Below are 24,353 nucleotides of genomic sequence, written 5' to 3' on the forward strand. Positions count from 1 at the left end.
GGGATCTGGAGCAGGTACACTTACTGAAAAAAAGTTTTTTTGTTTTTTTTTTTTTTTGGTTTTGTTGTTGTTGTTGTTGTTGTTGTTGAAACAGAGTCAGGTTTTAGTCCAGGCTTGCCTCAAATTCCATATTTTTCCCTGTCTCAGGCTCTCCCAATACTGGGATTACATCATGCAAGCCTGACTGCCTTTCCTAGCATCATTTCTTTGGCCAAGATGAAGAGAGAGTTACTATGTAGCCCTGGCTCGCTTCAAACTCATCTCAATTCTCTTGCTTCTGTCATGATTCTCCACGCAGCACATCCTTCAGACACCACTCTTTAGACCGCTATGCCACATCAAACTGCCTTTGCGGGATTATGACAGACATGGGTGTGTGTGTGTGTGTGTGTGTGAGAGAGAGAGAGAGAGAGAGAGAGAGAGAGAGAGAGAGAGAGAGTACATACACGCAAAGGCCAACAGGTCGCTCTTACTGCCTTCCCTTTCAAACTGCTTCTCTCACTGAACAGCTTATCACTGGGGGTAGGATAGCAGCTCAGGCAGTTACTGGAATTGGTCTTATCTTGGCCTCTCCAAAGCTGCAGTTACAGTCACAACTGGGAATTTAAACTCAGGTCCTCACGCTTTCACAGCAAACGACCTTTTCCACTGAACCATCTCCCCTTAATCACATTTTAAGGAAGTGCCCTTAACTTTAAGGGAGACCCTGGTTTGTTTGTTTTCTCCTTATTTGGGACCCATGTAACACTCAAAGCAGCTTTTCTTTGAAAATGATAACCCACCCTGCTCCAATGTTTTTGGAAGGAAAACGGCTGGGCATTCTCCCTAAACTTAAGAGCAGGAGAACCTCATCGCTATTTCCCAACTTTGCAGCCACGTCTTGGGCTCACAGCCGGACCAACCTGGGAATCTAGGCAGAAAGTCACTCTGTACACCTGGCACTTTTGGCCACGCCTCATTTTCCACAACTTCCAATCACAAGCGTAGTTACTGTGATTGACAAACGCTCAGAGCACTTGTAATTGGCCGCGGAGGGCAGCAGCTTCTTCTCCCCGATAGCCCCACCTCCCTTTCATTCTGAAAGAAAGAAGCTCGCTCGGCAGTCCAATGAGAAGCTCCCTCACCGAAAAGATCCCGCCTCTTTCGGCGCCGGCTCCGCCCCAAGGACCACAGGAGTGCCCGCCTCCTCCAAGGCACGCTTGTCCAATAAAAAGGCGCGCTCCCTAAGATAGAAGACTTCTCAACCAATAAAAGAGTTTCTGCGCGGCGCTGCCCCGCCCTCCGCGCCTTCCCCTCCGCCCCTCAGCCGGCCGGGCGAGTGAGGGCCTCGGGGCGGCGGCGGCGGACGCAGCCTGAGGGAGCGGCGGGCGGGGCGGCGCCTGGCCCGGCAGGGCCGCGCCGGCTGAGGGGCGTCCATGGCGCGCTGGCCCCGGCGGGGCGCGGCCGCGGCCTGAGGACGGCCATGTCCGGGGTGGTGCGGACCCTCAGCCGCTGCTTGCTGCCGGCCGAGGCCGGAGCCCGCGAGCGCAGGGCGGGCGCGGCGCGCGACGCGGAGCGCGAGGCCCGACGGCGCAGCCGCGACATCGACGCCCTGCTGGCCCGCGAGCGGCGCGCGGTGCGGCGGCTGGTCAAGATCCTGCTGCTGGGCGCCGGCGAGAGCGGCAAGTCCACCTTCCTCAAGCAGATGCGTATCATCCACGGCCGGGAGTTCGACCAGAAGGCGCTGCTGGAGTTCCGCGACACCATCTTCGACAACATCCTTAAGGTGACGCGCGGCCCCGCCCACACACACACCTGGTCCAGGTGGAGCGCGGGCCCCGCCCCCTTTGTCCTCCATGCACCCGCGACCCTACTACCAGGCGTCCCTCCCTTCCAATAGGGACCTCAAGCCAGGCCAACTGGGGTTACTCCGGTGACCTCCAGGGGCGCGATAGGTTTGCAGAGCCCTGGATGCTTGGGGACCGTGGGAATGCAAGCTGGGCCACTCTCAGGGATTTGGGTTCCAAATTGGGGTGTTAGGGCTGGACACGTGGATTGAGGGTCGCCAACTCTCCCTGTCCCTCCAGCATGCAAAGTTTATAGCGTAGGTTGGAGGACATCAGCCTTCGCTTTTTTATTGGTAAATGAGAATTGACCATTTTATTCCTTAGTGTTTTTTCATCACATTATCTCATATATCCCAGGCTAGCCTTGAACTCACTCGGTAGCTAAGGATTACCCAGAACTCCTGATCCTTTCTCTCCTCTACCTCTCAAATCCAGGAATTATGGGGGAGGAGGGTGCTGTGTCACCATACTTTGCTCCATACAGTGCTAGGGATTGAATCCAGGACTTCATGCGTTCTAGGGAGGGCATTTCTAACTAGACCTCGTTGCCAGTGTTTGTATTTTTGAGATAGGTAGTCAGGAAGCACAGGCTGGCCTTGCCATGTAGGCAATGATGACCTTGAGCTATCCTTATCCTTCTGTCCCGTCTCCCCAGTGGTGGCATGTGCCGCCTATACTTTGTAAACTTCTTTAAGCTTTTTAGTATGGCGTTTTAACATACACACCAAGTTAGGGAAAATGTTCGGAGGAGCTTCGAGACACCCACTACCGGGCTTTAAAACAAGAGTCAATTCTGTGCCAATCTTGTTCACCCCTAAACACCCCCTACCTATACCTCCAACCTCAACCTGACCCCAGTCTCCAAGTTAATCCTGGATCTATAGTTGCATTAGAAAACATCTTGGTATGTGACACTAAACCTGCTTTAAAAGCATATGCACAGGACCATTATGGAACTAAAAAAAAAGGCCAAAAAAAATCGGACTGGGCATGTGGTTCAGTGGGAAAGCACCAGTCTAGCATGCACAAGCCCGTGGCTTCCAACCTCCGCACTGCAAACAAAGAACCTCCCGAAAGCCTGCTCACTGTAACTCAGGGTCCACCCGGCCTTCATTAGGACATTTTGTGTGTTTGAACCAGATGCAATAATCCTCGTGGTGATGAACTTAAGGTCCTGGCCCTTGTGCCCTTTATAAATGTGAAAGAAACAGTAGTGTTGACAAAGTCTAGGACCAGTGTAGTACAGTGAGTCTTTGCAGAAGGGTCAAAAAGAAAGTTCTGGAGAGCTGGGCCTGCCACTCTGTTGGTCTCTACCAATGTGCACAAGGCTGGCTTGAGTGCCGGAGAAACTGGTCAAGGGGGCATTCTACAATTCCAGCACTGTGGAGGTAGAGGCAGGACAATCTAAGTTCACGAGTTGACTACATAGAAGGTTTGAGGCTAGCCCGGCCTATGTGAGAGCCTGTCTTAACACAGGAAGAAAGCAAAGTCTACACAGAGACTGTCTGCTCCTAGATTAGCATCCTCGTGAAGTTTCTCATCTCTCTTTTTCTTGATTCTTCCCAAACCCCCCTTTTCCCCCTGGGGTGAGGGGTGGGGCAGGTCTGAGGAAAGCTGTCTCAAGCAGGTAGAGAGAGGTTTGTCATATCAGAAAAGCTACCTACGAGTCTAGATTTTACAGGGCCTGATGGGTTTTTAAGTTAGCAAGGGGACGCAGAAGCCCATCTGGGACACGTCTCTCAGTTCGGCCTTGAGAAACTTGGTGTAGGGCAGTTGGGCTGGGATCCTGGGAGCCAGACTTCCGGGCCAACACTCCCACACTCAACATGTTTGTTACTAAATGTTTCATTTTAATACAAGTAGCTCCTCTGGGTTCAAGATGGGGAGAAAATCGTATGAAGGATAAATCACACTTTTCACCTTTCAGAGCCTCAGGGAAGCAAGGGGCTCTGGCCAAGTGCTTCATAAACATTCAGGCAGCCGTTAAAGGGATGGGTATAGTTGTTCAGGATGCCCCGCAGCGTCAAGGGCTTTGTAAAACGTGACTGTCACTCAAGGCCTGTCTGTCTTCCAGCATCTCCTTTAAGGAGCCTGGTTTTATTTTTGCTGCTTTTCTGAACCCCAGAACCGTGTAGGATTGGAGGGCTCAGTTTCTTTCAACTTGGGAGGCAGATTAATATTTAGGAACATAGATCTCAAGTGTACTTTGCTCTGTTAGGTACATTTTAGAGAAGTCAGACTCTCCTTCCTGTGCTCATCAGCATTCCCTTTTACTGGCTTCCTCTATGATTTTGTTGAAAATATTTTCTGGGACTTGTAGCTGGGAATCTTCTTTTTGTATTCCTATTATTCTTAAATTTGGTCTTTTCATCCTGTCCCAGATTGCTTCCCGAGGTTTTTCCATCTCCAGGATTCCCTCAGTTTGTGTTTTCTTTATTGCTTTTATTTCCGTTTTTAGTTCTTGGACAGTTTTATTCATTTCCTTCACCAGTTTGATTGTATTTTCCTTAAGGGACTTCTTTCCTCACTAAAGGCCTCTATCATCTTTATAAGATTGGATTTAAGGTCATCTTCTTGTACTTTGGCTGTGTTAGGATGTCCAGGCCTTGCTGTAGTAGGATGGCTGGGCTCTGGTGGTGCCATGTTGTCCTGGCTCTTGTTGACTGTGTTCTTACACTGTCCTTTAGCCATCTGTTTGTCCCTGGTGTTGGCTGGATGTCGTCAATGCCAGCAGGACTCTTTAAGAGGAAGGCAGAGCCTGAGAGTGGATCTCAGAAACAGGGCACTGCTCACCTCTGCTGGCTGTGCCCTGGTGGACCTGGCAGGTCCAGGCACAGGATTAGTGGGGAGGATTCTAAACTGAATGTTCTTACGCCTCACTCCCGCCTCAGACCTTGAAGTAGAGAGGAGCCCAGCAGGGAAAGCCATGGGCCAAACAATCTACAGGCTTCCTTAGCAACAGAAGCAAGGCTTGTTAATAAGGAGTCTGCTTGTTTGGTTTTATACAATGCCTTTCTTTAAACTGTTTTTTTTTTTTTTCCCTTAGTAGTAATTTAAAAATTTTAGTCCTTTACAATTTCATACATGTACACGATATCTTTTTGTTATTTTTAGACCCTTTCACTCTCTTCCATTCCCTTCCTAGTCCCACTGAGCCCCTTCTTCCTGACAATTCTACTCATTATTGAGCATGTTTTATCTGCTGTAACTAGTTAGAATTTCTTTTTCCAACTTTAAACCCTTCCCACTCCCTGGCCTCCTCCCTCCATCCTGGCAGTATCACCCAGTTCGCCCAATTCTTGTCATTTTGTCATTCCAAGATATTGTATGGGAGCTGAAGAAATGGCTCAGTGGGTAAGGGCCCTTTTTTACAAACAGGCGTCCTGAATTCAAATCCCAAACACCCATGTAAAAAGCTGGGCAGGGCTGTAAACCCCAGCGTTGAGGCACCAGAGACAGATGTGGCTTGCTTGGCAGCCAGCCTGGCAGGAATGAGCTTCCAGTGTGGTGGAGACCCTGTCTTAAGGCAGTCCAGCAGAAAGTGATGGAAGAGACCTGATGTCCTGCTTTGACCTCTGTGTGTACACCCACACACTCATGTGCATGTACTATACACTACACATAATATTCTATAAATAGAATTTGCTCAGTGTGAGCTTTTGGAGTTGACTTTTATCAGAAACAGTTCTGTGGCAGTTTCTATGTGAGCATTTCACGTGGCAGTAATTCCAGCCTTATTGCTGAGTGATAAGCACCTTTCTGTTCACCAGGCGAGGGGTATCTGGGCTCTTCCCACCTTCCAATCACTACAAATAGGTCTTCTGCAAACATTCATGTGCATTCTTTTAGGTTGGTTGGTGGATTGGTTGGTCGTGACAGAGTCTTGTGTAGCCTAGGCTAGCTTCAAACTTAGCATGTTGCTAAGGCTGGCACTGAACTGATCTTCCTGATTCTCCCTTCCAAGTGCTGGGATAACAAGTGTGGGCTGCTATGCTCTGTCTATATTTTGTGTCCATGTCTATGTTTTCATGTGTCGGGGATGAATATTCAACAGTGTAGTGACAAGGGCATGCTGTAGTGACGTGTTCATACTGATAAGAAGCTGCCTAGCTGTTTCCCAAAGGATCTTACACACACATCAGTTTCTCTGCATTCCTCATGGCATTAGGCATTAATCACTGTCTTCCTTCAGCTGTTCTTATAGGTATATGTTGAGTCTTCTTGCAATGTTATTTTGTATTTCCCTGCTAATAATGATGCTGGAAATTTAATTTTTGCCTTTTATCCTCTGTGGGGAAAAGTTTCTTTATTTTGTCCCTCTTCTAATTAGGTTCCTTGTGCTTTGTTATTGAGTTTGAGGAAATCTTTATATATGCTGGATACTGGTTCTTTTTCCCACATAAAGATTACACATGTGGTCTGTCCTTCCATTTTCTGTAGTTGGTCTTTTGCAAAGTAAACATTTTAATTTCAGCAAAGCACGGCATATTTGCGTTTCCCTCTATGGATCTTGCTTTTGCTACCATGTCTTAAGAACTTTTTGCTTGGCCCTAAATCCCAAAGATTTTCTCTAAGTTTTATATTTTTACATCCTTACATTTAAGTATGTAGTATAAATAGAAGTTCATTTTTCTCTTGTCTGTGACTATCCAGTTGCTCCAGAAGTATTTCTTATTTTCCCATTGAACTGCTTTTATGCCTTTATAAGACAGGTAGTTGTTATGTATATGTCTTGAGTTTTCTAGTCTGTTCCAGTGGTCTGTATGTCTATCCATATGCTAGCATCTATCACGTGTTGGTTACTATAACTCTGTATGTGAGCTTCAGTATTTCTCCCACATTATCTTTTTTCCTATTTTAGCTATTCTGGGTCATGTGTCTTTTTTTTCCTTATAATGTTTTTAAAAAAATCATGTGTATTGTCATGCCTGATCGTGGGTATGCACAGGAGGGCGGTGTCCTTGGAAGCCAGAAGAGGACATTGGGCCTCCTGGAGCTAAAGGTAACTGCAGTAGTGAGCCATCTGACATGGGTCTGGGAGTCTAAGGTCCTCAGAGCAGTCCATGCTCTTATTCCCTGAACATCCTTTCAGTCCCCAGGTAACTTTTTCAAATGGCCTATGTCTATAAACACCATGTTAGAAGTTGATGCAATTGCTTTAAACCAGGAGATCAACTTGGAAAGAACTGATCTCACGCCTGTGTTGAGTTTTCTAATCCCCGAATAAGAGTACCTTCATTTCTGTCGGATTATTTTTTTCCACCAGCCGGTTCCACTTCCCATGGAGCCTAAACATGTTTTATGAAGTTTTTGCCCCAGAGCAGAGTTTTCCTTAAGGCAGTTATAAATGATCCAGTGCTTTTGCTTCAGGCCCACATTTACTACTAATGATAATAATGTATTTGTTGATTGTGCTTGGGTCTTGTGCCAGTGACTTTACTGAGCATAATAGTTGTAAAAGTTTTCTGGTAAATCACGTGCCGTTTTCTGCACAGACTGTTGTGTTATCTGCAAGTAGAGATTGTTGTAATTCCTCCTTCCTGTGAGTGTGTCTGTGCACACTTGACAGTACCAATAGACTCAGTGGAGTATTGAAGAAGAAGAGGAGGTCTGGTGAGAAAGAGCATGGAGGGAAGAGGGAGTGGCTGTGTCCGTGCCCTGTATACATGCAGAGAATGCTCAAGGAATAGATTAAAAATTTTTAAATGGGAGTACCTCTGAGAGAAAAGAAAATGCCTTTCATTTCTTTTTCTTTGCCTATTGCAATGGCTGCAACTTTAGGGCTGTGTTAAGTGAGAGTGCTGAGAATTCTGAAGACCTTTGTATCTTTACTACTGCTGACAGTGCCTTCTGTCTGTTGACTGATTTTGTTTGTCTTTGTGTGTGTGTGACTGCACTTTTGTTCATGTGGAGGCCAGAGGTCAGTCTTGGGTGTCATCGCTTGCCTGAAGCTTACTGATTGAGCTAGACTGGCTCCCTTAGGAGCAACAGGCATTCCCCTGCCTCCTCCTCCCCACTGCTGGGCCTGCAAGTATGCCACTACTCAGTGCAACTTTTTCATGCCAGTTCTGGGCATCGAACTCATGCCTTGATGTTTTCGTGTATACATTCTACCAACTGAGCTATCTCCCCAACTGACTGATTTTTTTTTTTACACCACACACCCACTTTTTTTTTCTTCAGTGGTTTAGGAGGTAGAGCCCAGGGGTGCTACATATTCTGGACAAGGGCTCTACTGCTATGTCTCACTCCCAGCTCTCAATTTTTTTTCCACTTTTCCTATAGGGTTACTAGTTTTATTACTAATTTTTTCCCTAAGCAAATTGATAAACTTTTTGTCTCATTGATTTTCCTTCCTAAGGTGTTCCAGTTTTTAAATTTCATTTATTTCTGTTTATTTGCTTGTTTTTGAGAAAAGGAGGGTGGGCCTGTTTGTGTAGCCAGGCTGGCCTTGAACTAACCTGTGGCATTCCTCAGCCTTAGCTTCCTGAATACTGAGATAAATGTGAGTCAGCTCTCCCGAGTTGATTCTGCTCTTGACTATTTCTTTTCTTTTGTTTATTGTGGATTTAATTTGTTCTCCCTTGCTCCTGGCTGAGAAAGAGAAAGTCTCCTGGAAGCTGCAATTAAAGGTGTAAGCCAACCTGCTCTGCCCCTTCCCTTTTTGCTGTTTGCAGATAGCCTGAAACCAGACTGCCCTCAAACCAGTGAGGCTGGCTGGAGCTTGTAGTCTCCCTGCCTCTACCTCCCAAGCACTAGGATTCCTCACTTTATTGAAGCAGAGTCTTTCTTGTTTCTACCTTGCTCTGAACTCAGGGGTGATGCTTCCTGCTGTCTCTGGCTCCGTCTCTGGCTTTTCAGGTTGTCAGGCTTCTGAGTCCAGCACCCTTACCACTGAGCCATCTCATTGCCCTGGCATCTCTCTTTCTGTCTCACACCCTTACCACCGAGCCATCTCACTGCCCTGGCATCTCTCTTTCTGTCTCAAGTGCTTTAAGCCCCCCTCAACTATAGCCACACATCTTGAAATCTCTTCTGTTTTCATTCTGTCTTGTGTTCACTTTATTTTATTTTTTGGCCATCTTTGACTCATAATTCATATGTGTGATAGTCTTTCCAACTGTTGCCTGTCTGGTGTTGAGTACTAATTGTGTCCATATAGGGCATACTGTATATGGTTCCTGTTCATTTCTGCTTCTTACAGCTTGTCTTACAGCCCAAATCACAGTCTCCTTAGCCTATGCTCTGTGGTCCTGTCTGAACAATCTGTAGGTACTTGGTCACATGCTTATTTAGCCTGTGTTTGCTAGGGTGTTCCACACATCAGCTGATGTTGGTTGACAGTGATGAGCACAGTATCCTTACTGAGCTGTCTAGTGCTTTCATCAGTTGCTGACAATGAGGTGTTTACGTTCCCAACAGTAATTGTGGGATCTGTTTTGCCTGTTGCTCTGTCCATTTACTTTTTGCATTTTGAGGTTCTCTGTTTTGTGGTGCATAAACATTCACAATTTGAAGTGTGTTTCTACTGAATTTATGTGGCCTTTACATGCAGTCAGGATGTGTAAGTCAAGTCGTGGGCAGTGTGGGCAGTGTGCCTATTCTTCTTGCCCTGGTACCTTCTTTAATGGCTGTTGTCCACCTCTTTCTAGTGCTGATTCCATGATGTCCACTCTCTCCATCCTTTCTCTTTTCATCTACTCATGGTGTGTCAGGGGGGATGTGTGTGTGTACACACAGGGTGGGTGAAGATCGAAGGACAGTTTGTACAAGTCTGTTCTCTTCTGTATTGAAACCCAGGAATTGAACTGAGGTCTTCAAGCTTGTACAGCCGTTGCCCACTGAGTCCTCTTACCTGTTTTTGAAAAAGGGCCTCCATATGTAGCTCAGCCCAGTCTCTAACTTGTGATCCTGCCTTCCTGAGCCTCGCAAGCACTGGGATCACAGGCTTGTTCTACCACGCCAGTTTATGTAGTTCTGAGGGTCAATCCATGGCTTCATACATTCCCAGCTGAGCTCTGTTGCCCTTCATTTTAAAGGCTCTGTCCTCACTAGCTTTAGAATTCATATTTAACACTTACTTACTTACTTTGAGACAGCATCTCCTATAGCCTGGTCTAGCCTTAAACTTGTTATGTAACAAAGGATAACCTTGGATTATGATCCTCCTGCCTTCATCACCCGGGTATTACAATTACAAGCATGCACTACCACATCCAATTTATGTCATTCTGGTGATAGAGCCCAGAGAGGTTCTCTGTCAAGTGGGCTACAGTCCCCAGCTGGACACTTAGAGCTTAGACACTGTTCTGCCTTCCCTGCCCTTGGCTTTGGAGGAGGAGCTCGGTCACATGTATTGGTGTTCCTCTTCACTGCTTTATTTTCCTCCAGCTGCTTTTATGGGGTTTTTTTTTCCTCCTTTGTCTTTAGTATCCAGAAATTTAATGATTTAGATCAACATAGATTTCTCTGTGTTTATGCTGACTGGGGCTTGCTCATCTTCCTAAGTCTGGACATTTATGTCTTTTGCCAGATTTTAGAGGCGGGGGTCGGGAGAGGGAAGGGATCTAGCACTATTGTGTCAAATACTTTTCAGTATTTTCAGTCCTATGCACAGTTTCTTCTTAACGTGAGACTCTGGTGACAGAGCTGCCCAGTTCTTTTTGTTGTTCTGTCTTGTTCCGTATTTTCCTGGACTTGGGATTGAGCTGCACGCCACCCTCTAGCTAGGCAGCTCCTGCAACACTCAGCTGTTGCTCCAGCTGCACCTTTGTTCTTGACCTCTGAGTCTGTTTCCTTGTCAAATGAGGCTGTAACATTAGCCCCTGGGTCTGGTTAACCGAGCAACACCAGCCCAGCCCCCACCTCCTGCATCCTTGGTCCTCTATGAGCTCTCTAACTCTACCCAGTGGACAAATGGAAGCATCCCTGCTAGGCAGAGGGTGGGAGATTAGATCCCTCTGTGGTCCTGCCACATCTCTCTGCTAAGCCACTTGGAACATGCCTGTTTCCTGGTTCCTTGGGGCAGGAATATAGGAGAAATCAGCTTCCCTCTCCATTCTGCTGAACTAAATATTTGGGCCTACTTGTTGCTTTGGTTTACCATAAGTAATCCCTGTAAGACTGCCTGATCCATTCTTTTATCTTGAAGATGACACTCTCTTGATTCCTACCTGGGGCTCCCTTGGAGCTCATGTATTTGGTATTTTGGAAATCATGTAAGACTGCCTTTGGTAATAAAATGGCCTCCACACTGAAGCCCAGCTTGGAGTCATCAGACAGTGTTTTTTTCCATCCTTCAAACTGTTCAATGTTAAGACAATTTTTAATTATTGAATTTCACATACATTTAGAACACAGTAATCTGTTTGGAGGGTCTTTTGTATCATCTCATAATTGTATCAGTGTCTCATTTAATTACTTCAGCTGAGACCTGTCTTACATGTATATGTATTGCTTTAGAAACTTCTGGGGAAATTGTATCATTTGAGTGGGGGATGGACATGTTGATGTTGAAGTAAAATAATTAAATTCAGAATGTTCAGGGCTAAAGAGATGGCTCAGCAGTTAAGAATACTTCCCTCTCCTCCAAGGGACAGGAACTAAATTCCCTGCACCCACATCTGGTGGCTCAAAGCCATCTATATCTCCAGCTCAAGTGACCCACTTCTTTTGGTCTCGTTGGGTAACTGCACACACATAGTATATATTCCACACATAAATAAAATTAATTTTTTTAAAAAAATTATTTAGGTTCAGAATGTGCAAAGCACTGTACTGGGTGCTTGTGGGGGAGGGGCACTCATGAATACCAATTATTCCTAGCCTTGGGCATCTGTTGTGCTTGCAGAGATATTACACAAGTAAGTAGAGTATGATTGTATACCACACTAAACGCCACTGTGGAGGCGGAGAGGTGACTCAATGGAGAAGGGAAAATTAACCCTGACAGAAGCAGAGAGGCCCTGTTCAGGAAGCCTTTGAAGACTCTGGAAGATTCCAGCAGGCAGAGAAGGAAGATACACAGGCAGAAGCCATCTGGGCAGATACAACAGGTAGAGCTATGGAGACAGCCAGCACAGGTTTGAGCTGGGCTCTGTAATTTAAAGGAGTGCTTTAAATGTGGTGGTTTGCTATGCACACTACAGTCATAATGGAAGGTCCATACACAAAGCATGTAATTTCAAGGGTATCCATGAACTACAAATTAAAAACTTTTATTGTAAACTGAAAAGATAATGTGGGTTTTAAGAGTTGAAACATAGCTCAAGTTTAAAGTGATTGATCACTTGGCTCTCGTATAAGAAGCTGGGCACAGCAATGCGCGCCTATGACTGCAGCACTGGTGGAGGTACTAGGGACCTGCCGGACAGCCAGTGTTGCCAGCACACTGAGTTCCATGTTCAACAAGGAGACCTTGTCTCCAAAACTTAGGTGGAGAACAATAGAAGACAGCCAGTGTCTGTCTTTAACCTGTACATGCAGGCAAGTGCACCAGCATGTACCCCACCAACCTACCCAAAAGAATTGTCTGGGTTTTGTTATTTAGAACCTGAGGCTAAGGAGTCTGGGACTCTAGAGATGCCTCCATTATCCATTTGTGTTTTCAATCAGGTTGGATCTCCTGGCCTGTGTTTCTTGAGCTCAGAAGGCCTGCTTGGGGCTCAGTGCCTCCCGCAGTGGGTGGGCTGGCAGGGGTGCTGAGGAGGAAGTCAGCTTCCTGGGTCTGGAGCACAGTTGGGTTTTTACTGCCTTGTTGGCAAATTGCACTGAGTAAGCAGATTTTCTCTTACACTTGGACACATATGGTTGGTTCTTTTGAAACGCCCAAAAACAAAAGCATCTTTTCCATCAGTGGAGGAGTTGTGGGGAGAGAAAGCCAGCAAAATCTTTGTAGCTACCAGTAGAGATTCAGAGCCCCAAATAGGAGGTCTTCCCCTCTCAGGGTTCCATTTACCTGTGTGAGAGGAGCAGCACCTGACCTTCATCATCTGTCAGGTGCCATTTGGAACAGGGCTACACTGGTGCTGGACATGTTCAGGGGCAACTCACATAGCTTTTTTTTTTAATGGCAACATCAAGAATGAGCCCTGGAGCCCCTCACTCATACATGAAGATACAAAGTTTATTTAGAGCGCTAATTACAGGGTGATTGTCAAAGGTGCTCATGTAATGGGCCTGATGTTTCTCTCACTACCTGAAGGGTAGTATTAGTCCTTATTGTGTCTAGACAAAAGGGTCAGAGCCTTCAAGGCTGTGGTGGTGCCTATCTGAGCTCACCTTTTGGGAGGCAGAAGCAGGAGAGTCACTGCAAGCTTGCAGCCACCTTGGTCTGTGTAGTAAGGACAACATAGGGAGATGCTCTCTAAGGAAACCAGCCTGAGTGGGATCCCCAGAACCCATTTATAAAAGCTAAAAGAGAAAACCAACTTCATGGAGTTGTTCTCTGACCTCCACATGTGCACTGTGGCACGCATGTGCCTGCAAACACATATCTGTCAAGTGCATGTGCATGTGCACACACACACAATGAATAAATTCAAGGGTTGAAAACGAAAATTAAAAGAGCTGTAGTGGGCTGTCAATGCTGTCACTCAGTGTCACCTGACCCAATTGTAGAGTAAACAGAGCAGGAATAATTATTGCTGACCTGGGTGATAGTCTCTCTGTGCTTCTGTGTTTCATTTGCCAATTAAGTCTGTCTTAGGCTGGATTTAGGCTCAGTGGTGAGAGCATTTGCTGCTGTTGCAGAGGACCCATGTTCAGTTCCCAGCACCCGCATAGAGGCTCATAAGTGCTGCAACTCTAGTTCTAGGGCACCTGGTACCCTTTTCAGGTCTCTGGAAACCCTTGCATGTATATGGTGTGCATATATACATTGAGGCACACATACACAGAAAATTAAATTAAATAAGGCATCTGCTTTGGGGGAGAGAATGTAGTTCAGTAGAAAATATGGGCTTGGTGTGCATGAGGCTTTACTTTTGATTTCCAGCACCATTCACAGGAAAATGTCTGTGTCCATGTTTAACTCTGTCCTGGTGCATTGACATAGTTTCCACTCTGCATTAGTATATCTTTAGCAGACGCTGCTCCTGGATGCGTTTCTTGAGCCAATCTGAAACTTGACCTTTGGATACGCGCCATCCATATGGCAACAGAGCATAGTCCTTCCTCTTGGGAGGGCTGTTGGGGAGCAGTCAGGAGTTGAAAATGTTCTGGGTAAATAATGGCCTTGCCCTCTGCTTTATACAGCTGCAGAGGCCTGGTGACTGGCAGCTTTCTCTGGACTCTGGCATCGGTCTTAGCACCTCATCTGGGCACCACTTAACCCTATAGAGTCAGACTGCTGCAGCCAAGGCAGTGGTAATGTCATCACTGGTGCTAGCCTGTGCTCTTGCAGGTGACAAAGGATACCAAGCAGCTACTGAAACCCAGTTGAGCAGAATTGTGAGTAGAGGAGTATGCAGGAGCAGAGAGCGGATTAATAGGAAGTGTCGTGGCTGTATCAGGGATGAACTAGTCGTCAGGGTCTGTTTGGGACAGGAGAGGGGTCAGGTATCTTCCAAGTCTGCAGTAAGACCTGCTCCATCCCTCAGAGCCAGTCTGAGCCACGTGCTGAGTCTGGCCATTGGGCTTATCTTTTAGGTGGCTTATCTCTGGGACTAGAAAGACAAAGGGAGGATAAAGCTGGAGGCAGGATATCAAGGGGCTAGGAAGATGTAAGCCAGGAGACCTTGCCTGGCTTTAGGCCACTCCATTCTTCTAATGGACTTCTGGTGAGATTTGTTTGACTAGCCCCAAACTGTGCTAACTATGGTTCAAACAGGTAGGAAATTTTCATCAGGGCTAGGTTAAGGTGGGCTAGGTTAACCTCCACAGCCACCAAGCACCAAGAGACATGAAGATTACAAGAATTTTTAAGGTGAAATTCTGCTCATCTCTGTAGACAAGATGCACAGAGCTCTGAGAGAAAGGCAGGTTAACCCAGAAACAAAGTTACTCACTCCCTTCCAGCTTCTTTTCCTTGAAAGGAGTGTTTTTAGCCCAGCAGTGTGGTGTACACCTATAATCCTAGCACTCAGGAGACTGAGGCAGGAGATTCACAAATTCAAAGTTAGTCTGGCCTACAGAGTGATACCCTCTCTGAAAGAAAGAAAAGAAAGGGAGGGAGGGCAGGCACACAGGCACACAAAATAAGGCTGGAGAGGTGGCATAGTCAGGAAAATTCTGGAAGACCATAGTTTGAACCCTAGAACCCATGTTAAAAATCCTTGTGTGATAGTACATGGCTGTGATCCCAGCCTGGGGAAGCAAAACCAAGATTCCTAGGACTATCTTGTTGAGCCTACTTGGTAAAACCCTATCTCAAAAGGCATCTGTGAAACAATACATGAGGATGTCCTCTGACCTCCACATGTATACACATGCCCTCCCCTCAGCACACATGAGCATATTGCAAAAGATGAGCTTTTCAAAGCTTTGCTCTGCTGTAATAAGATTTTTACTTTGTACCCATATTTCGATCTGTAAATCTTGCCTCTCACAGGTAGCCAGTGACTATATATTTTCATGGCCACATATGTTTTTTCAAAGAAAATCATGCTTTTCCTTGGGGGAGAAAAAGAACAGTGAAAAACTCTGTTAAAGTCTGGAGTGTTAGCACCCATTTATAATTCTAGCAGTTATGATGTAGAGACAGGAGAAGTAGAAGTTCAAGGTTATCTCCGGCTACATACTGAATGTGAGGCCAGCCTGGGCTATTCCAGACACTTAATCCTATCACTGGGAGGCAGAGACTGACTCTGGGAGTTCAAGTCCAGGACCCACATAATGAATATCTGTCTCAAAACAAAACAAAAACGGGGAGTAGAGAGGGCCAGAGCAAGACTGTTAACAGTGGTGTGCAGTGTCTAGGCAGAGAAATTCCCTGGGAGCTTGGTCAGAATGGAGAAATGGAGACCTGGTCATTTACCTCCTTATCAGTCCACATGTGGTAGGCTGGAAAGTACTGAGACACTTTTTAAGCAAACATACCAGGACTGTCAGCGACTAGTTAGAACAGGTGTCTCATTAAAAGTAATCATCTGGGGAAGCTGAATCAGCAAGTCCCTTAATGTCTAACTATGAGCCAAACACTGCCACAGCTGCAAATGACCAAGGCAGTCTGCCTAAGAGGGAAGTCTCCATGCCTGGGGGTGGGGGTGGGGGTGGGGGTGGGGGTGAGGGGGTCTGTTTCTCAACACTTTAGCTGTCACTGTATCAGGGGCCTCAGCATGACCTATCTGGGTAGACTAGAGTTCCTGAAGGACAAGCTCTCCATCTTCCTAGCCCAGTCACTGGGATCCTGGTTCCTTCTTCCACTGTGTCTTGGCTCGTGTGCCAGGAAGGAGGAAGAGCATTGGGTCTGGGACAGTATTGGGGGACTGTGCTCAGCAGCTCTGTTCTCAGAGCACACACTCCCTTTTCTTGATGCCAGTGTCTAAGGGCCTGCTCTAGTGAGTGAGCCCACCTTTCCTCAAGCCAGGCTCTTAGGAACACAGTCAACATTTGCACTCCATATGCCTGGTTCTTCTAATTCCCTCCCCACCCCTTTTTTAAAGTTTTATTTGTTGTTGTTGTTTTCTATTGCTATTTTGAGACAGTGTCTCACTATGTAGCTCAAACTGATCTTGAACTCACGGTCCTCCTGTCTCAGCCTTCAAAGTGCTGGAATTACAGGTGTGTGCCAACCACACGAAGTCCTGATTCTTGTTTTGAGTCTAGGATCCAATAGTGAAGTCTAGTGTGAGTCTGAATGCTGTAACTAAGGCAGAGGCACAATTCTAGCACTGGAACTGCAAGAAAGAAGCAGTCAGAGAGAAAGACAAAACATGTGGATGATATGGGGGTGGGCTTCTCAAACGGGTCACCTCCTGAGGATGCTAGCAAATGAGCTCCAGTCTGCTTCCTAGGAAAAGCAGACCTAGGGACCCAAAACGCAAGGGACTGTGGCAGAAAAAGAGAGAGGTGGGGCAGGCAGGTAGGTGGTTATGCTGCTCATAGGGTAAGCCTGAGTCTTAGAACCCTAAGGCAGGATGGAGAACAGAGTTGAGCCCAGACCAGTGTTCAGCTTTCCCTGTCTCCTTCCTCAGCTATGGGCTGGCGAACCATGTCTATCCAGTCAGCCATCAACTCCAGCTCTGAGTTTGGAAGCAAAAAAAGAAGAATGCACAATGACCCAGAGCACTTCTGAGAAGTGGATCAGTAGAGAGCTACAGATGGGAAAATGAAAGGAAATGGTCAGATATGGTTGTACATGCCTGAGAGCCACAGGAGGATAGAGAGCTTGTGGGCTGCTTAGGCTACACAATGAGGTCAAGGGCAGTCTGGGCAACTCAGATTGTGTCTCAGAATAGAAAAAATCAAGGGCAGGAGCGATGGCTCAGAGGTTAAAAGCACTTGCTGCTCTTGCAGAGGACTGAGTTTTGATCACATCACAACATTGGGTAGCTTACTGCTACCTACAGCTCTTGTGCCAGGGGATCTGACATCTGCTTTTGGCCTCCGTGGGCACACAAGTGACAGATATACACAGATACAGACATACTAAATCTAAATAAAACAAAAACAGAGTTTGAAATGGAGGTCAGAGTTAGAGTAGTTTTCTAGCCCATATAATGCAGGAGGCTCAATTCAAGGGAGGGAGAGAGAAGGAGACAGACGGACTTTTCAGGTGCCAAAGCCTAAAGCCTAAAGCCTAAAAAGAGGGAAATAGAGAAGGCAAAAGACTGAAACTGAGTCTGATGGGGGAAAGGGCAGATTGGAACAGATTGCCCAGGGCATTGTTTAGTGTGTGAGAGCCCAGCGTGTAGGTCAAGATAGGATGAGACAATGGCCCAAGATGAAGGGGAGATTGCAGCCCTAATGGAAGAGCTAGACCTGCAGATAACAGCTGGGAGAGCTAATGTAGGGAAACAGGAAGCAGCAAATAGCCACAACTGAGGAATAAATTAACAGGGGTGGAAGCAGTGTTCCCTGTGGCTTTCCTTCCCATTATACCTCAGAGGGAGTGGGGACTGGCATGTTCTAGGACCACCTCTTCCTCCTGCCATGCCTCTGCTTGGCTCTTCACATGGCCCCCTGTTCTCCTGGTATCTTCCCCTTGTACCTCATCATGGTGGACAGGCCATCTCAACATGTGAATACTTATAAAAGAAAGGTCAATTTGATCAAAGAGAGTGGTATTCCTTTGACCACCTGCTGAACTGAGAGCTTCAAGAGCAAGATTATTTTGGTTCTTTGATCTGAGTGTGTGTGTGTGTACAAGTTCATATGCAACTATGAGCATGCATGTGGGGGTCAGATAACAGCCTTATATGTTGATCCCTGATTTCCTTTTTTTTGGGGGGGGAACAGGGTCTTGTTGTTTGCTGACATGCACCCTGTTGTGTTTTATAAAAAGATAGAGAGGAAAAAGAGGTATGTTTGGTGGAGGCACAGTGTGGTGAGGGGGAAGGGGGTGCCTCTGCTGGACCATGACACAATGATACAGTATAGAATAGAGTTTATTCACAGCATGGATGGGGGTTAAGAGAAAGAGTGGGGAGCACAGAGGAATAGAGGCTGGCCATGAGCACATGGAGAGGGGGCAGGGGAATGGGAAAGAGGGGGAAGAGGGTAAGGGAGCAGGAACAAGAGGAGAAGAAAGCAAAAACAAGAGAGTTAGGAAGGGGCAAGCAGCCGTTTTTATAGTGAGTCAGGCATACCTGGCTGTTGCCAGGTAACTGTGGAGCAGAGCCTAAATGAAATACCAACACACCCCAGGCTTGCTGACCCAGGAGCTTCCTAGTAGCAGAGTTCTGGGATTCAGACACATGGTCAGTATGGGAGTTCTGCAGATATGAACTCAGGTCTTCACACTTGTACAGCAAGCCCTTTTATCTACTGAGCCATCTCTTCAGCCCTAGAGATCATTTTATCACTTACTGGTTGCTTGGTTGGTTGGTTGGTTGGTTTTTAATGTATATTTTTGTGTGAGTATATACCACATGTATGTGGGTGCGTGCAGAGGCAAGAAGGGGTTGTTGGATCCCTGTAACTAGAATTACAGGTAGTCTTGAGTTGTCTTTTGTGTGTGCTGGGAATCTGGAAGAGTAGCAGGCTCTCCAAGCTGCAGAGCCACCTGCACCAGGTATAGCAGGCCATGCTGGCCTTGGCACTGTGAAGGTGTTTGGCTGTACAGTTCTCAGCCCCTCCTTTCACATGGGTCCCTTATCAGTGGTAGCAGCCCATGATTACCGAAGAGAAGCAAGGCAGTGCTTACATTTCATGTTTCAGATAGGAAAACAGAGCCACTAGCCCTTGGTGAACCATGACTGCCTGGTGGGGTGTTGGAAAGGTGACTACGGTACCGTGGGCTTATCTAGTAGAAGCAAAAGGCTGGAGTGGGAATTGCTACCCGTGAACATACCACCCCAAGCCCAGTGTGGGAGAATGAATGCTCACACCTCCGTCAAGCTCACCTTCTCACACTACTGCCTTTGCTCACACTCACCTTCTCACTGGCAGATCAGTTCACACTCACTCAACCTCCCACTAGCACCCACCATCTTTCTTAGTGCCCATGTGTAAGTTATACTAGCACACACATGCTCACCTTGTCACATAAACACATCAACACTCAGATGTAAGCACAATAAGTACTAGGATCCTATTTGAAAATACATACATGATTATTTCTGGGATATAATTGTGGACATTTTATCTCTAAAATATATTTTCCACACTAAGTGATATTTTAGGAACTCCCATGTAAGTCACTCAGGAGATAGCCTTCCCCTAGCAACTGAAGCTGTTGTTCCTGTCGGCTCCTCTGCAGTTGCCCAGAAACTTTGATTTTTGAACTGTAGGTGTTTTAACTTATTTTCTGGTTAGAATCCTGGGTTAGAATTTTTGTCATCTCGACTATTTTCAGAATGTGTAAATATTTGCCAAGCAGACCACAGCATCTTCAGCATTTTCTTTTTAATTGGAAACTTGTTTTAATTCTTGGTGACTTGCCCGAGTTCCCATCCTTCTTCCCTCCCCCCCCCCCGTCCCGTTTTCTCCCGTGACCCGTGTGTTTGTTATACATGATGGGCCAACACTGAGGTACCCTTAGGAGCCAAAGTTCACTGTTTACATTAGGGTCCACTCTCTGTGTCATGTGGTTCTGTGAGTTTTGGCAAATGTATCATGAAGTAAAGGTTCGCTGGCCAGGGTCCCCTCTGCCCTCCCTCCCCTCCCTCCCCCAGCTGCTGGCCATTGGTCTCACTGTCCCCTCACCTTCTCTAGAATGGCTTACAGAAAAGTGATGCCTCTGTAGATGTAGTTTGTCTTACTTGGCTGTGTGGAGCTGAGGTTCTCTGTGGGTTTTTTATGTGGCCTTACTTGTTTAAAAAAAAAATCTTAATATTCCCCATATCTGGGCAGGCGATGCCCAAAGTGCTACAAGCACTTATGTGCAGGTTTTTATAGTACACAGCATCGTGGAGTCCATTTTTGTCTTGAGTGTTTTGCATTCCCAGCAGCAGGGACTGACAAGTGCCTGTTGGTCTGCATTTGTGGTAACATTTGCATGGTCAGTGCTCTGGATTTAGGTGTGCTAGTAGGTGGATAGGACTAGCTCATTTGCTCTGGGATTCGGGGTTTTGTTTGGGGGTGGTTGTTTCAGTGTTGGGATTATATGCATGAGGCAACACAGTACTTCACTCTTCTCACGGCCAAATAATATTCCATTGTGTGTATCATTCAGTTGACGGACATTTGGGGTTGTTCCCGCTTTTTGATTGGTACAGACAAGGTTTCTCTGAACATTAATGTGTGGACATATGCCTTGTGTAAACAGATCTTTATTCATTGGTTGTATATGATGTTAGCTTTCTGTTGCTATAAAAATATCTTAAGTAAATAAACTTGCAAAAGATACAGTTAAATTTGGCCCAGAGCTGTGGGAGTCTCAGTTCATGGCTGGTCTGCCACACTGCCTGTTGGCTTCCGTGAGTCGGCCTGTCAGATCAGGTGTGGGAGGTAGGAGAGCCCACGTCTCATTTTGTGGGCACACTGCCAGTGTCCTAAAGGTCCCACCAGCCTCTGTCAGGGTTTTCGGGGCTCATACCTAAGACTGGGATCATCTGAACAGGTAACTCTGTGGTTGACATTCTGAGGAACTGCCAGGCTGCTTCCCAGCGCAGGGTAAAGCAGTTCCCACTTTCTGTGTGCTCCAGCCCTGGGAGGCCCCACTGCTCTCCAGGCCCTGGCCAACACTCAGTGCCTGTTTTCTTAGTGTAGCCATTGTAGGTTTGATTTGCACTTCCTTTGTGGTGTTGAGGTCTTTCCATCTGCTTATTTGCTGTGTTCTGCCTTTAAGAATATTTTATTGTTCAGTTGGCTATTTTTGCTGGGAATGGGGCTTGAACCTAGAACTTCCCACATGCTAGTCAAGGGCACTACCACTGAGCAAGTCCCATGCCTAGACTCATCTTTGACTTCTTTTGCTTCTTTTTATTTCCTAAGACCTGGCTGGTGACTCATCCTGTTTTTCTAATGACTCTCATGTACATATGGAAGGAGGGAGGGAGGTACCTATAGCAGTTTGGGACAGTCATATATCAAAAAATTAGAAGTATGCAGTGATTTAAAGTGTTACATTGTCATTGTTTTGAAGAAAACGTTGGGAATGTACAACTGCAATCAGAATTCCCTAAAGGCATATCATTTTGAGCTGTTTACATTACCTTCTCCACTCCCACCATTCTGAGGGTGGATGTCCTCTGTGATTTCCTCCCTGGGTGTCTTTTGCACACCTGTCCTCTGAAGTCTTCTCAGGTGTTCTTCATAAATCTGAAGACATTATAGTAGGCCTTAGTCTCCCTACCCAATATACTTTTTTTTTTTTTTTTTTTGAGATAGGATCTCATATTGTAGCTCAGTTTGGTTTGAAACTCATGTTCCTCCTTTGGCAGCCTCTGGAGTTTGGAGGGGTGGGGTTGCACACATGTGTAGTGACCAGAGATGCCATTAGGTGTTACCCACCACAGGTCTCTCACTACTCCTGCTGTTCACCTTGGTTACACTGGCTGGCCAGTGAACCCCTGGGTTCTCCTCTGCTTCCCCAGTGCTGGGATTTCAGGCACACGGAGCACAGCTTTTCTTTATTTTTTCACATGAGTTCTTGGGGGTCAAATGCAGGTCCTGTGGTTTCAGTGAAGGCTCTTTTCTCAGTGAGCCAACACTCAGTCACTTGTAAGGCAGGAATGACCACAGATCCATCAGCATTAGGGACCTCTTCATTGCTAGGCCCCTCCTATCTATTGTCTTGTTCCTGTGCCTTTGCCACTTCTAAGCATCATCAAATCAAGGGAAACTACTCTTTTGGGGGAGAGCTTCCTGTTCTACTCCTTTGGGGAAAGCTTCCTGTTGTTGATACACCTCTTGGCTGGAATGCACAGCACCTTCTGACTGCCTCTCTCTTGCTCCCTTCACCCTCTGCCAGTGCCCTGGACACAGCTGACCTGGTTGATGAGAGCTACAGTTTTCCTACTCTGGCTGCTGGGTGGTAGTGAGGAACACTGGCAAGGGATCAGAGGGAAAAGAGAGGGACTCCTTCTTCCGGTATTGCTTGTTGTGGTTCCCGGGTCTCCCCCTCCAAATTCACCAGTCTGAATGTGTTCTTTGCTTTCTCATGGGAACCAGACAGAGTTATAGACTGCTATAAGCTGCCTTCTGAGGACAGCCTGGTGATCAGAGATGCTCATGAAGATTCATGTATCACCCAGGGCAGGTTCTAGGTCCAGTCATCGAGGCCTCTGTCCTCACCAGGCCCCTGCCAGAGGGTTTGGAGCCTCCTTTCGAAAGCAGTGTTGCTTGAAGATCTTGTGCTGCTGTGCTATAGTCTCCCGACAGTCTTGTTCCATACAGGTTGAATTTAGTAAGCAGGAACAGGGTCTGGGAGTCTGAAGTTCTTGAAGCTCACAGCTGGTATTTATGCCCCTTGGTTCCCTTTGAACAAGGATACTCAGGACTTTAAAACCTGCAACAAGCTAACTGAATGTCAAGATGACATGGCAACATAATAGAAGCCACCTCCCTGTTCCCAGACTATTTTTAATTAGCAGGTATTTACTGACCACTTCCTGTATCTAGGTGCTCAGGACACATCCTGGGGGCGAGGGATGGAACCAAGCCAATCAGAGTGGCATGTACCTGTAATCCTGAGCTCAGACAGCCGAGGCAGGAAGATTACAAGGTCCAGGCAGCCTGGGCTTCATAGTAAGTCAGTCTCAAAGAGTAGGTGGAGGTAGGGAAGTGCCCTGGCAAAGGGGGTAAAAGAGCCAAGCCAGGAGTGTAAAGATGGAGATGCTGCTACTGTTGAGACATCTGAGCAGCTGAGGGCAGGGAACTTGCTGCCAGTGCAGGACTGGGACACCATGGAAAGACATGTAAGGCAGTATGGTCAGCTTAGGGTGTGGGCACAGATATCCCACCTCTGTGGACATTGTGGGCCATTAGGGACCTGGTCTCAGCAGAGGAATGCCACTTGAGGCTTGTTCTGACAGCTTACCCTGGAGAAAGGCCAGAGGTTACAGGGCTTCCAGTGGAGGTATGACAGTGGGAATGGGGCTAGGCATCGGGCCTGAAATCTGGAGGAATTTCCAAGGCATTGGGGCTAAGGGTAGTGTTCTGAGACGTAGAAATGTTATTGTGCCATGTTTAACTGGAAAAAGAGCAAGCCATGTGTTTTGTTTTGTTTTTGTGTGTGTGAATGTGGAAACTATGTGTATATTTGGATAGAGGGGTAGTATTTATATGGGGTGTTATGGGGTATGTGTGATGTTTGTGTGGGGTGAGTTTATATGTGCTGTATATAGAAGATATCAGGTGTCCTGCTTTATCCTTCACCTTATTCCTTTGAGGCAGGGTTTCTTACTGAACCTCCAACTAACATGGCAGCCGGCAAGTCCCAGTAATTCTCCACATAGTGCTGGGGCCCTGTCTGATTATGCCAGTGCTGGGATTCAAACTTAGATCCTCATGTTCATGCAGCAAGCACTCTTGCCCTCTGATCCATCCCCTTAGCTTCATGAGCTCCTTTTGAAAATTCTACATTTTGAATGTTAAAAAAAAAAAAAAAATTGGTAGGGGCTGGAGAAGTGTTTTAATCATTAAGAGTGCTTGCTGCTCTTGTAGAGGATTGGGATTTGATTCCCATCACCCATATTGGGCAGCTCATAGCTGCCAAATAGAGACTCATATATACACATAAATGAAAAATAGAAAAAAATCTCTTTTAAAATACTGGTTGATATGTTGGCATTCATCAAAATAAACAACTAATAAAAATGTATCTTTATTTCTCTTTTCTAGAATATACATGAGCTTCAAACACAAATTGTTTTGTTCCTTGTATATGTGATTTTACCCCGTCCCATGTCTTTTATTCCATTGGGTCACTTATTTGCATTGTATTTTATAGATTTTCTTTTGGTTTTTTTGAAACAAGGTTTC

General features: G+C 46.3%; 1 protein-coding gene across 1 annotated transcript in view; it reads left to right on the top strand.

Moving 5' to 3' along the window:
* Positions 1-1,299: 1,299 nt before the first annotated feature.
* The window catches only part of Gna12 (G protein subunit alpha 12), a 75,490-nt gene continuing 52,436 nt past the window's right edge, over positions 1,300-24,353 (top strand). Inside the window, exon 1 of the mRNA XM_052169098.1 lies at positions 1,300-1,765. Within this exon, the coding sequence (XP_052025058.1) occupies positions 1,463-1,765 (303 nt within the window). The 5' untranslated portion in view covers positions 1,300-1,462. The remainder of the gene's footprint in view (positions 1,766-24,353) is intronic.

Source organism: Apodemus sylvaticus, chromosome 22, assembly GCF_947179515.1.
Source record: "Apodemus sylvaticus chromosome 22, mApoSyl1.1, whole genome shotgun sequence".
In the NCBI taxonomy this organism is placed as follows: Eukaryota; Metazoa; Chordata; class Mammalia; order Rodentia; family Muridae; genus Apodemus; species Apodemus sylvaticus.